Source organism: Corvus moneduloides, chromosome 3 (assembly GCF_009650955.1).
Source record: "Corvus moneduloides isolate bCorMon1 chromosome 3, bCorMon1.pri, whole genome shotgun sequence".
NCBI lineage: Eukaryota > Metazoa > Chordata > Aves > Passeriformes > Corvidae > Corvus > Corvus moneduloides.
In genome coordinates this window covers 93,131,580-93,146,269 of record NC_045478.1, presented here as the reverse complement: position 1 = coordinate 93,146,269, position 14,690 = coordinate 93,131,580, and the positions used below count along the sequence as shown (strand labels likewise).

The following is a 14,690-nucleotide window of genomic DNA, read 5'->3' as shown; positions in this document are numbered from 1 at the left end:
CTTGTTTGCCAGTAGATATCTTTAAATGAACTCTGCAGTGCAAACTCTCTAAGTTACTCAATAGTTAGCCAGTTAGACTGAAAGTGGCCCACTGTACAACAATATACAAGTACAAATCAACTCAAACTGCATCTGCAACTAATTCTGCATTCATGCTACTCTCACATGAAGGCCTACATGCATAACTCAGATTGGGTGGGATCTTCTTTAATGTTATCATTTTTTCAGAGTATCATTGAAGAACTTACCTGTTATTTCTGAGCACACAGATGGAGGCTCAATTAAACCACTCTCTTCAGTCTAGATACTGCTTGCATGTCTCTCCACGGTCTCCACACACAAGGAGCAACTTCATGCATCAGATCTTAATTTCAACCTTGTAGTTTTTAATTTCAGCATTTTTTATGGCTTTGCCATACTGCAACTTGTGTAACTTTCATTTTCTAAAAAGATCAATTGTTGCCTCATCTTAAGAGGTACAGAAGTTTCAGTAGCAGTTTTAATAGCATCCAAAGATGACTGTATATTCTCGTGAACACAAAAGCCTGATAATGTCATCTGTGACGACTGGGTAATCCCCATTTTTCCAGTTAGGAATGAATGAAAAATGATCTACAGAAATGAATTCAAAATGGCCTTCAGAAAAAGTAATGGAATGAAAACATCCATATGATAGACACCAGACTCCACAAGCATCACAAGCACACACAGTTGTAGCTACTGCCATACAGAAGATGGCCAATAACTATTTACCTATCCACAAGTAAGCAATTCAACATAAGGAAGTTAAATGCCCCTTCATGGCAGAAGTTTTCCTGGCTGACTTTTTTCATTATAGGACGAAGTTTCAGGACAAGATATTCAAGAAAACAGTTATCTAGACCTTAAAGTGATTAACCAATAGCATGTACATTCACTAAATTTGCCCTCTACCTCCTGTTGTGTGGCAGTAGGAATGGAAAAATAGTATTCAATTACTATACAGAGATGAATAGCCCATAGGTGTCCATCAAACTGTGTCTACATTGGAGAAATCCACATGATTCAGGAGATCTGTTCTGATGATCTGCCAGATACTAAGGTAAATAATCGCACCAAGGAGCATTGATTTTCACTAAGAAGTATAACCCCAGAGATTTTTTCGGGCTGCAGATTCAATCTGTGAATTCCCTGTCTCCTGATCCTGTCTGCTGACAGAAGTTGGCTGCACAGTAAGCGAACAGTTTGAATAGGGTAAGGTTTTTCAACAATCAGACATGACCAAAGAGTTGAGAAAATGAATTCACTTGACGTTGGTATAAAAGGCATAGTAGAGCTGTTATAAGGCCACCCACAGGAGGCAATTTAAGCCATTTCAACAGTAACTCATTTAAATAAGTAGCAATGACACCAACTGATTTCCAAAAGAGACAAGGAAAATTTGCAGCCTGACAGTATCAGTTCTAGTGAGATCTTACAGGTGAGGCAAGTGAAAAACCCCCAACAAAGTAACTTCTCAGGCCTATTAGCAGAGTTTAGCTTTCCAGAACTGCCATACTATTCAACTTCTGGCAAAAACCCCACATTTAAATTTTGTTCTGGAACATTTTGTGCTTTGTAGTCTTTCCTTTATCCTTCCAAAAAAGCTAATCAAGAACCTATGCAAACTACTCAGTGTCCATGATTACCTACTCCCCATTTTTTTTCACAATACAATGGGCCTCATGTTCCATAAAGCTGCTAATTCATAGACTCCTTCACAGGTTATTGCTTATTTCATAACTCCAGGCAATGTCTGCAGCAAAATACAATTCTACACTATCAGAAAGGAAATATGGTAACAATTTCTAATTGATTTGAAGTTGTTTTTCTTTGAAATGTGTTTAAATACCCAGGTTGCCAGAATATCTTCCAGGAATGTGATTTTAAAGAAGACAGATTGTAACTGTTTTTCCTGGCTATACTACAGGAAATAACAGCAAGATCTTATTTTAAGTTAGTGTACTTTTATATTTCTAAGCAAGAAATTAACTTTCATGAGAAAATGTCAGTAAACAAAACCTCCCAAGCCCGTAACAGTGGTAATGCATTTCTATAGCATCTTTCATGCAGAATTAACATAAAGAATAAAGTTAAGTACAGATTTGCATTTTGTTTATATCTCTGCACACCACATGCACACAACTTGCATCCTACAGTGGCTTAAAATCAGTACCAATATAAGTATTTACCTGAAATGAGAAAGATCACAGTGTGACATTAGTACTTATCCTCCACATAAATACAGAGGAGATACTGGTCCAGTGGTTACAGCATTAGTGTAGAAACTGGCATACCTGGTTTCAGTCCCCTTTTTGCTCTACTCTTCATAGGCCACCACAGGGAAATTGCTCACAGAAAAAGGCACAGGATAATTATCTACCATATGCTCACATCTTTCTATCAACAGATATTTTTCACAGTATTTGCAGGGCTGGAGTGTTATAACAACTTCAAAGGCTTCAGTTTCTTAGCAGCCAGCACTTAAACATCCTACAGGCTGCAGCTTCAAATCAATCACTGTAAACCTACATGCCATCTACTTGTCATCTTGTTTTCACAGGTTCTTCATATCCCTCTCCCCCAAAGCACCACTGGAACAACTTTCTGGAGTGATCTTCTTGAAATGATCATTTTTGGGCCCAAGCAAAGATCAAAACTTAACATTTTAAAAAACAGTTCAACTCTGGAGCACTTCTGTCATTGCAAATACAACCAAAGAATTTACAGTGTGCTCTACTACTGTGAACACCGGATAAACCATTTGCACAAACCAAAACTAGGGATTGTCAGTATTTATTTTAATTTTTAATTTTGGCAAGAGGCTGTGAAAACTGGATACAGAAATTAGAATAGCTTATAAACACTTAGTAGAAATCCCAAATACCTGAAGGCCTTGAATTAGCAAGAAAATACAGAGCAGGAAAACAACATAATAAGAAATTAATTCTGCTTTCAGAAAAGCATCTTATGTCTTGGATGAAATTATTTTCCTTTTTTTCTTCCACTGGCTACACAGTGTGATTCTTGATAAATGATCCAATACCCAAAGCAACTCTATAAGAGATCCCAGCAAATCTGACACATGGAGAACACTCTTCTGCATTCACCTAGAATAAATGCAACACTGCCCCTCAAGTACTGTTCACCCAAAAAAGGAGTAAACTCAGCTTCCTAGGGTTACTACAAATTTTTTCTATTCCCTGCTGTAGGAGCAGTTAAGAGACAGCTGATTTTGGTAACTTAAGGGTGCTCAGGAAATCCAGAATCTGTGAAGCCAAGCCCAGGAGAACATTTTTATGTTGTGCACTCTTCCTGAAAGAGTCTGCCTGGTTCTCCCACAGAGCTCTCTTAGAAGATAATCAGACCCTTAAAAGCTACAACTGCCTACTATCTAATTAATCTCCTGAAGACTTGGCATGCATAAGCATTTCTTGTCCTACTTTGCTAAGGGATTAGAGCAAGTTCTGTTTCTCTCCAGACCTCTAAGCACAGCTCTCTCAGAAAGCAGATGATACCTTTACCTGATCCAAGAGGGAATTTCTTAATTCCCTCAGCACATAATAAATTCCACGTTAGTGAATCCAATGTCCTAATCATTAGTTTCTCCACGTGAGTACACTGCACTTTTCCCCCTGGGAGTTGGCTACCAGAGGTGTACATATTTAACTAGACATGGCAAGTAAAAGGAACAAAGCATGAAGACAAGAATAATTCCCCCACAAGACATTGGCACATGCATCTTTTACCTAAAGACTCACTTACCATGCCTTGATGGCAGTGTGAACAGGCCTCAACTCCTCAGACCCTCAGTGGACCAGAGAACAGACCACTGTTGATGCTTTACCTCAAGAGTCCCTTTCAAATAGCAAGTCTTTCACTCTTATCGGCTCTTGTGGTTTTTCCTTTCCTGTCGATACAAGTAATTTTAGCTACAGCAAAAAGGCAGAACCTTCACAGCTAATGTTTTGGACAGCATCCACTAACATCCCATGAGCACTTATCGTTGGGTGGCACAGGCGGAACTGTTTCCTTCTAACCATTTTTCCCCTTCCAAAATCCCGCAAATTAAAATCAATGTATAACACAATGGATCTCACTGTTGTGAGAGCAGTATTGGCATCTTTATTTTCACATCTGTACTACAAGAGAGTTTATAAGACCTTGGAAATACAGTTCCTAAAGAAAACATTTACAGAATACTATTGCGTAAACCATAAGATATCGGAAATCACAGTTACTTCTCTACCATACCAGAAAAATTATTGCAAATTAGTTATCTCTTCTCAAAAAAGCAGCATGAGAACGCTCATTAGATTCCTTTATGAATGTAAAAGCTGCATCTCTGGGAAGATGGGTATATGGCAGAGTTCATGTAAAACTGTACAAACACTTATACTGCAAACAAAAGACTCAAGATGCTGACTAAATTTGAATTATATTTCTGTAGTTATCTCTAAAAAAGAGCAGATATGCCTGAGGAACTGAAATAGAAGATAGCAAGGAAACGCAGACATAAAAGAATGTAAAGAATTAGTAAAACAAAAAGAGGTTTTGAAACAAATATAGGCTGAAACTTAGACCAATAAAAAGGAAAGAAAATATATCTTCAGCCCTCTTCCATTTGGGGAAATGAAGAGATCTTTTGAAAACCATCCTGAGTTTATCTTTTTATTTCTTTTGAGACATTTATTTCTTTGCCCCAACAATATCTTCTGAAGGAAAGAACCTTCAGGGTACCAAACTTAAACTAATTTAATTGGAGAAAAGTATAGTCATAAATTATAACAGAATTCACAGTCCAGAATGAAATCAAATACAAAACTGCATTATTAGACTGAATGGCCATTTCTAACTGATCAGCTAATTTAGAAGTTTTTTCTACTTGCATATTCATAAGCACTGACCAACTTCCTCTACAGAAAAATGGATTATAATAGCACATCAACGTGAATTCAATGGGCATACTACACAGAATTTAAGCGTATTCTCAATTCAGGAAGATGGTCCTAGAGTCAGTCTTTTCTCTCAAAAAAACCCCCACCCAAACCCAAGCCCCTTGTAAATGTGTTTCTAAAAAGCTAACAAGCTGTTGCCTTCAAGACACGCCATTTCTGACTCTTTCTAGAGCTCTTGTAAGGAAGCAGAGTGTATTTTGACAGTAACATCACACATAAGGGCCAGAATCCTTTCATTTTCCACTAGTTTCTCTAATAATACTTTTTTCACCGTCTCTAACAAAACATTGCTCAAGTAAAGTATGATTACATATTAAAAAACTGAAGCAAAAAATAGTCAGAAGTACATTACCAGTTTGCTGGTTTACATTCAAGAATTATAAATGCCAACACATTGGCATTGTACTCCCAGACTTCCACATATAAGACATTCTGCTTTCGTATGTCTGGCATGGGATATCCAACTTTATATATTTGGTATAAACTATGGCTTGAAAGTGAATGATTTGCTGGAATTCAGTATACCACCCTTACCACTAGCAAGGACTGTATTTCCTGCAAAGGAAAGACATACAAGCCTAAACATCTTTTTCAGCATTTTATATTAAAAATTTAAACATCCTGTTATTCTGGTCCAACCTTCCGGCCCATGTAAATCTATAACCATGCAAAATATGGCCAAACTCACATGACAAATGAAAATAATCTTTTTTTTTCCTAATACAATGCTATGAATGGAAAACCATAAAATGTTTTCTCCCCTTATTTTACTAGCGCACAATGATTAAGTCCTTCATCATGTGCACTTTAGTTAGTATGGCAGAAAAACATTTTCTCCCACTTTGCCATCCTTCAGCCAAATGTTCATGCACATTCCAATGTTCTCCAAAAACTCGTCTTTCCTGGACTGAAATACTATATTTTAAAAGCTAATATTCTAGACTTTTCATATTCTAGGGAGAAATTGCATTATCAGAGAAGCTTGTGCCAAAAAATTAAAGGAAATTTTTCCCCCGAAGCCCTTTGCAGAACTAAGGAGTTACTTTTGCCTTCTACACAAGCAAGATTTAAGCAAGAAAGGCAAAACTACCTGGCTTAACAGATATTTTGTTCCCTCAAAATTAAAGAAGTATTTTCAAACTATGGATTTTTTTTTTAATTTCTGGATCCACTAGGTGAAAAGTCCAGCCAAAATGCTGCAATTAAGTAAAGCAGAACTTGTTACCTCAGCATATTCTCTTTTTTCCACTGCCTATCAATACCAGACAAACACTCAGAAAGGCTGCAGCAGCTATATGCATATATACATATACACATGTGCACACATATCTACATCCCCCATATATACAAATAGGTAGGATCAATAGAGAGGGACAGGAATAAAAAGTTTTCAGAATTCGCGTTTGTTTCAGAAAATTAAACAACAAATAACATTGGATTATAAATAATAAAAACACATTTTGACATATTAAGTCAAGATATGACTGAAAAGTGAACACAGTGAATGGGAATATAAAGTTCAAAATAAGGAAAAACCTTTTAATAAATTGGAGGATCCAATTCTGCATTCTGTTTCACCTAAATTCCCCAAGTTCAACTGAAGCCAAAGTAATTTAAATGCTTTCAGTACAAGAGCAGCAGGTTAGGGGTCCAAGAATGAAATCTGCTGCTGCCATTTGAAATAGAGCGCACAAAAGAGCTAAACAGGTTGAACTGACCCATGCATTTCCCAGACCCAAGCAGAACCCACTGCTGTGGCTTTATATTTTAAAATCACACTAGAAAAACCATTGAGCTCCTTGCCCTTATGGAGGTCTCTCACACTAGAATGTATAACATCTGAATCTTTGCTAACAATACAACTGACAGACTTTTTAGAACAAAGTAGTTCAAATGGTCTTAGTTAATATAAGCAGTGTTTGGGCTTTTTTGGAGTTACTGTGGGCAGTTAACACTGTTTAACTGTGGGCAGTTAACACTGTTAAACGTGTCTCATGCACTTGAGTAAATAAAGAATAATCAATGGAAGAGGGGGATATTTAAAGGATCTCTTCACTACCCAGTAAAAGCTAACTCAGAAACCAACAGAAATAATGATTAAGACTTTGAACACAGGCACAGAAAAAAATACAACCTTCGTGACAGTCATCATATAGCCAAATGAGTCTAATAAGCACAAATACAAGAACTTAAAAACAAACATTGGTCCACACAAGATACAGAGTGTGACAGCCAATACTCTTGGGTAACACAGTGAGCTGAATTAACTGCACAGTGACCGGAATCTGTACTCAGTATCAACAATTACACAAGGGAAAACAATTCTCCCAATGCTAGGTACTGGCATTAGAACTGCAGTGGCCCATTCTCTAAAGACCTCGGATGACAATCTCTTCCTCCCACACAAAAGCAGCACTAAGTATTCCCCCAAGGAATATGCTATAAACTAGCCCACAAGGACATATTCTGCACTTAGTAGGCTTCAGGAAATGCTCATGTCCTCTTGTGTCCATTCCCACTAAGGCTAATGAAGCCTTTTCGATAGCAGTGGGTGGGCAGAATAATTCTGGGGAGACTAGCTGGAGACCTGAAGTAGAATACTAAGGTACCCATTTCCTTGAACTGATAGTTACCTTGCTTACACTTCCATTGCATCCTCTTTGCCAAACAGAAGAAACTTCAAAATCATTGCAAAAATGGGGTTAAGATTTTGAATAAGCACTTCAGTTATTAACTGGCTCACATTAACAATCAACTAGGCTAACATAACAAACAATTCTTGTTACTCAAACTGGCGTCATTGTAATGAGCTCCAAATTAATCTCATCCGTACACAATCACTAATCTTGCTGTGTGCTAACTGAATTTTTAATCAGAACAGAGTGAATCATAGGTTGTTTTTAAAATACATTTCTAATACTTGTCATCCAAAATGAATAAACACTAGAGCAGGAAAGAACTTTTCTGTTTACATTCTGAGAAGCTGATTTTATTTATGCATACTATACATGCAAGTATCAAATGCATTTGATAGGAAAACATTCTTAATGATAATAAAAAGTAAAAATGTTTATTTTTAGTAACTCTTTGAGCATGAACAGCACCACCAACCTAAAGAATTAGGCCCCTGACCGTAATTAAAACTGTATGACAAACCAAAAGGACCACTTGCCCTGCTGTTGAACTGCTCCACAATGCCTACATCATCCTTCAAGGTCAGCATGCACACGATTAGACCCTGTGACCAGCAGAGTAACCACTACTGGTAAGATATATAATGAAGCACATATTTTACAGCGCTGAACTTGAGACTGAAGTTGAGCTTCAAAACCAAGTGACTTTAATGTTTGTGTAAGACACAAAAGCAAAGCTAAATTTCAATGTGCATTTTGAACTTGATTCTGCAATTACAGTATCAATTCAAGAAAGCATTAGCTCTCCTTATAAAACAAGAGTGCTCAACACACCGCTCTACTGCTGAAATGCTGGCCTGATCATTTAGGAATTCTCCAGGAAAAAAACCCCAAAACATGAACTATTCATCTACAGCACTTTTTAAAATGCAGTATTTCTGGAATCTTGCTTTAGCTGTCTGGCTAACAGCTGCTTAACTGAACACCTGTTACCATGCTCAGATGAAAATCTAACTGGAAGGTCTGCCCACGGCCATGGAAACTGAAGAGTGACTGAAACGATCTGCAACACAGCCATTCAAATGTCTTCAGGGAAGCCTACTGACAGCCTCCATTAGAGCCACACAAGCTTGAGGAATCTGGCGTACCGGGTTCTCCTTTCAAGCTAAGCATAATGCCTGACTCAAGCCATCTAACAACACGTGATGACTTCTACTTGGAAAACAAGACACTCAGACAGATGAGAGCTGAGCATGCAGGCTCAATGTCAGAATTCCCACAGATCCAATGGCACATATTACTTACTTAGAGACTGTTCTTCTCATTGAATAACATCTACATGCTTTTGTGCATGGTAGATTCTGTCTTGATTGCCAGGAACAGTTGCATCAGAAGTATTTGAAAACTACTCAAGATTAAGAGCATTCAATTATGGTCAACGTGCTAATTTGTATTTTACTTCTAGTCAGTAGACAGCTAACTTAACACATTTAAGAATTCTGCTAATATCTTAGAATTCAATTAAAATTATCTTCATTACACAGCTCTCACATTTCTGGAAAAAAGGGAACTGTCCAAAGACTTAGCATAATAAGTAAGCTATTGTTAATGCAACATTCTGAAGAAAAAGTCTACAAATCATATGGAACATTAAACAGTGAATGCAAAACCAAAGGCACACTGTGTAGACCACAGCTGCAAGGTGGGAATAACATGCTCCGATGCCATCAAGATGAATTGAAGGCCAATGACCAAGGATCTTATCAAAAAAAGGTTACATTTACATAGTGAACAGTTCAGCAAGGCATAATGACCAAAGGAAAACTGTTGGCTTGCAGATTTCTTCTTTGGTTTGTTCTAACTACTTTAAAACATGCTGGTCAATATCTCATTATGTATCAAGAAGCAAATGGCTCTTCCAAGTTGCTTTTCAACAAAGAAGACAGGAAGTTTGTTCTGTGCTTAGGCAGAAGAAAAGCAGCACTCCCAAAAGAAGCATCATTAATGAACAATGTAAGAAAGAAAGAAAAATAAGGATGTTTTTATCCTTGCAGGTTTTCCCGTAGAACACTACTGTTACTGACTTCTTTTCACATGAGAAATACGGCACCACACCACTCTGAGCAAGCTTCTCCATCTGAACAGCATTTCTGCAAGATGTCCCAAACTATTTTATATCTCATTTGCAATTTGGTATTAATTTTTGTTTTCCAATACATTAAAAGGTGTTTCTCTTTTTTTAATATCAACTACAAAAAAGGAGTTGCTAACGTGAACACTGCTCAGGAGGTTGTAAGATTGTGAAACAAATGAGAAAAAGAGGAAAACAGAACTGGTAAAAAAAGGAGTATGAAAACAATTCTAGAATTGTCATAGAAAGTAAAACCTTTTCTATAAACTAGCCTAATGAAATAGCTGTTCATCAGCACCATGTCTCCTTCCCAAAGGAATTCGCAAGCTTAACAGCAAAGTTATCAGAAGAGGAAAAGAAATATGACATTCACCTTTTAAAAATTCTATTAGGTATGCTGAAAATAATTACTCAAACCAGTTCTTCTGATTTTTGTATATTAACTTACTATGAAGTGAAAGGTAAAACCAAAACCCAGCACTTGCCATGTCACACATCGAGGACATGTTCAACCTCCAGCATGACACCTGTACCACAGCATGACAGCCACTGACTTCCTTTGGGGAGCTCTGGAGATGTGCTCATAACGCACAAGAGGAGCTGCAGGTGAGGGCTCTACAAGGAGTCTCTTTAGTAACTATTAGTAAGTTTTGAGAGGGAGAACTATTATGGATTCAACTTCAAATCACTTTAGAAAGCAATGTGTTTACACTCAAAATACCTGTGAGACAAAAGGTGTTTTTCTTTTTTCTTTTGCATTTATAAAATTTCTGTTGCTGCAGCTATTCTAAAAAAGCAAAGTCTCTCTGCAAGGTGTAAGGTTCTCAATCAGTAAAGTACTTACGTGCAAGGCAGAAGGATCTGGCAAAAATTCAGCATCCTCTCCAAAGATAAAATCTGGCGGCAGGTCAGGATAGTGAGCATTAAAAATTATATCCCCTGAAAAGCAATAAAGGAAAACACTGTTTGCACTTTTATATATGTGCTTATAAATAAAATATAAAATAATCACATACAACACACATTTTAAACACAGAATTTGACAGCTACATTACATATATTTCATGTATATATCCATATAATTTTTACAAAAAATTCACATGCAAGATAAGCATCAGATGTTTTGGGGGATGAAGTCAAATTCCTGAGGCGCAGCTTCGTCCTCCTCTGCAAGCAATGAAACATGAAATACATGATTGCTTTCTATCTCAAATGGCAATTCAAACACTATTGAGGGTTGCCTCAAAACACTGAGTTAAAAAATTGATTTTGTTTTAATAAAAAGTAGCATATTTAGATGGCTGTGTTTTGTCTATTAAAAGTCAATTGCAAACTACTAAGGTCACAACTTTCAAAATACCAAAGCTTTTAAAAATTAGTAGCACTTACTCCCTCTCTTCTCCTCACCACCGCCAACTCTTAGAAGGAAGAATACACAGTTCAACAGGAACCATTCCAACTACCCAAATTCTGGCCAAGAGAAATGCAGTATTGCACATTTAAATGGAGAGACTAAAATTAACTGAAAATATAAAACTTCATCACAGCTTGGCACTGAGCTCTCATCTTGCCAGAGTCACAAGATATGCAATTAAAAGAAATTTGGGTTGTAGTATTTCACTAGTACACATACTTCAGAGTTCATATAGATCAAGAGGTCGTCATATGCATCTGAGCTTTCAAAAAAACCCACCCACTGTTCAAGAAAAAAATTTTAAAAATAAAAGTAAGTGTTTCTTGCCTTACTTGTCTACCTCCCCATCATTCTTTATGACAATATGAAAGAATAACTGAGCTTTTGCATAAAACAGATCTATCAGGTAGCAGACATTAGGAAAAAAGGCTGCCTACTATGTGTTATGACTCGTTTAAAATCCACACAGCAAAGTAAAACCAGCATGGTAACCCTTATAAACAATTCTGTTCAGAGAAAGTTACACCACTTTTTATTTCTTAAAAAATTGTGAATGCAGAACTAGAGGAAAGCACTAGATGAACAGATTTTGCAAAGCCACATCATTGCTGGCTCAGTGATGTCACCATCTCAAGGCATTTAACATGACAGTTTTAATTGCGGATATTCTGCAAACTTATCTTGGCCTTAGCTGGAAGCAAGGATACCATGAAGATGAATTGCAGAGGATGAAGGTTCATGGCCAAGAAGCCACTGGCCAGTCTGGGGTAGGTATTCTCTACAGCATGGCTCCAAATCACAAACTCACTGATCATGCGATGAGTAGAGCACAGTGTGGGTTTCTCCTGTCCGCACTCCCACCTTCCTTTCACAGCTGTCAGGAGCACGTGTAAGTACGGGGTGCAGAAAATAGCAGAGGTCTGCCAGTTAAAATTCCTGACACACTCAACATAAAAATAAACCCTTTAATTTCATTTGAATTTTGTTTAGAAGAACGAAACAGGCACCAGTCCTGGAGGAAAAGATATAAAATTGCAACAGGAAATGCATCTATATTAAGTAAGAGAAAATAATTACTAGATTGCCTCAACTGTAATACAGCACTGAAGAATTCAGAAAAGTTGATGTTTACTAGATTGGGTAGTTCGTACACCAGTATAACACAACCCTTTTCTTGATATTTACTGCAATTAAAATGTCATGCATGGCTTCTTTCAACAATCCCGTCAATTTCTACATAAAGAGCAGTGAACTTGAGGTTATGTACTGAAGGAGATTCACCTTAATACATTCTTTGACTGAGTTTTGAAAGAGGCATGTTATGAATAACTTAGAACACAGCACAATGAAAAAGCCTGGCCTGTTACTTAGGCAGCCCAATGCTACTCCAAAGGAAAGGACTGTACCTGTGCTTTTGCCATGTTCCTGTGTGATGCTAAGTAACTCATTTAGCACACTTTTCACACTGCAGGTGCTAGCTGCATGCTTTTCATTCTCTGCATTCCTGCTTTAACAGAGTTGGTGAAACAGAGTAGATAGATATATCTACAGCTCAGCTCACTTAGGAGCTGCACTCCAACTACACACACACTAAAAAAAGCTCCTTAGAATAAAAGAAGGATCAAAATAACAGTGTCTTTTTGATGTTACACCTCCATATCTGATAAGTGAAAAACTATTACAGAACCTCACATCATGAGGCAGCTTCAAGACTCTGCTTGAGTAGTGAGATCGGCAATAAACCGTATCCACCTCTGCGAGCTGCACTGGAAGGGGTGAACCTCAGGAAAGCTGTGGCAGTAGGTACAACATGGAGGTTCAAGTAGGTACAAACTCTTTCCTTTCACAGAGAGAACTCACAGCAGCTCCCATACATCAATGTATGCAGTGCTCAATACAACACTAAATGAAAGTTGGCATTATTAGTTTAACATGCTAGGTGGTAAACTTTAACAATTTGGGGTTCAGGTCAGCTGCATATGCCATGCAACCATTCCTGCTGGGGGATGGTACCCTCTCTCTGACCCCTCATGTGTGATGTGTGGTCACACTGAGGTCAGGTACATCATGTCGCAGCTGGACAAACCACTCTATTACCTACCTCACATGCTCATATTTGTTCTTTACCACCTTCTGTCAGACCCCTTCTTCCACTAAATATTAGTGGCATTATGAGTCCTTATCCACTGTGAGTGACCAACTATGCAAATATTTGGATTTTAAAAGTGTTCATGACCTACTGACACCAAAGAACTATTCAGGTACAATGGACAGAATCCAGAGTAAAAATTAACATTGTGATATTTGATTTTCTGTTACTCATAATTACTTATAATTGCTAAAATTGCTTCTACCTGTCCAAGGTAAACATGCCTCAAATCCAAATTCCCAAGTCCTTTTAATAAAAGTCACTTTGAGACCAAATATATCAATATTAATGCCAATGTGTATTTCAAGATTATTTTTCCTATAGTATATTCAATTTCCAAAAGGCCATATGTTATATAGCTACATAGGTTCTCTAGGCTTCAAAATAAATAAAACTAGTATTTCAGTGCCTGTTAATTATACATTCACAAAACACTATTGCTGAGACCATACTCAAAACATTTTACAACCCCATGGAAACTAAAAATGATGCCGTTGTTCTTATGTTCTAACTAAACAGAAATGTATCATTTATGCTCTCCTTCTTACAGTACTATAGGATTTTAGCCAAATGTAAACCCTAATTTATTGTGCTACAATCAAACCTCACACAGGCTGGCTGACAATTTAATAGAGACAAAGAAGTACAGAACAAAATGTTGTTTCCAGTTCAATGTTAACAGTTAGAAAAGAGCAGCGATTCTCTATCATCAGTGGCTTTCGTTCTGGAAGTTAAATACAGCATCTTACTATTAAAGATCCTGAGATTTGACCTTAGAACAAATTTTTAACATATTTAAAAATGAAAAAAGCATTCCCTCAGTCAAGTCTCATTCTATTAAGTTTCACTTCAGCCATGAATCCAAAGATGTTCAGCTAGTTCCTAAAACAAAAGGAAAAAGAACCTTTTTTTTAAACTGTATCAGACATCCATACACATCACCTCCAGTCTCTCCAACATTTCTGCTCCGTGCTCACCCCTTCCATACAGTCTCACTTATGTCTTGCTTAATTTACATACTAGAGCAGAAAAGGTAACACCTTTGACTCTAAAAGGCTTAGGCACCAAGGAAGGAGTTTGCCCTATTCAGCTATGAGGATGAGCTATTTTCCTAAGTTCCACACTTGCAGCAAAAACACACTGTAACAAATCAGACTACAGATAAGAGAACCCATCCTAAATCTGAATTTTGTTCTTGTTAAATATCAAAATCCAGAGAAATTAAAACTGCAGTCAACAGTTTACTTGGCAGGACTATGATGCATAAATGAAAAATGCTTCATTACACTCAAATAAAAGGTATTTAAACAATCCCAACAGCCAATGCAAATCTGGTTTTACTTGACATAAATATTAACACTAGCCTCTGCAGTAAGCTTACAAAATA

General features: G+C 37.2%; 1 protein-coding gene across 2 annotated transcripts in view; it reads right to left on the bottom strand.

Annotated features, from left to right (window-relative positions):
* BABAM2 (BRISC and BRCA1 A complex member 2) overlaps positions 1-14,690 on the bottom strand; it is a 173,198-nt gene that overhangs the window by 129,351 nt on the left and 29,157 nt on the right. For both annotated transcript variants that reach the window (XM_032102780.1, XM_032102779.1), the window contains exon 4: positions 10,585-10,679. In XM_032102780.1, the coding sequence (XP_031958671.1) occupies positions 10,585-10,679 (95 nt within the window). The remainder of the gene's footprint in view (positions 1-10,584; positions 10,680-14,690) is intronic.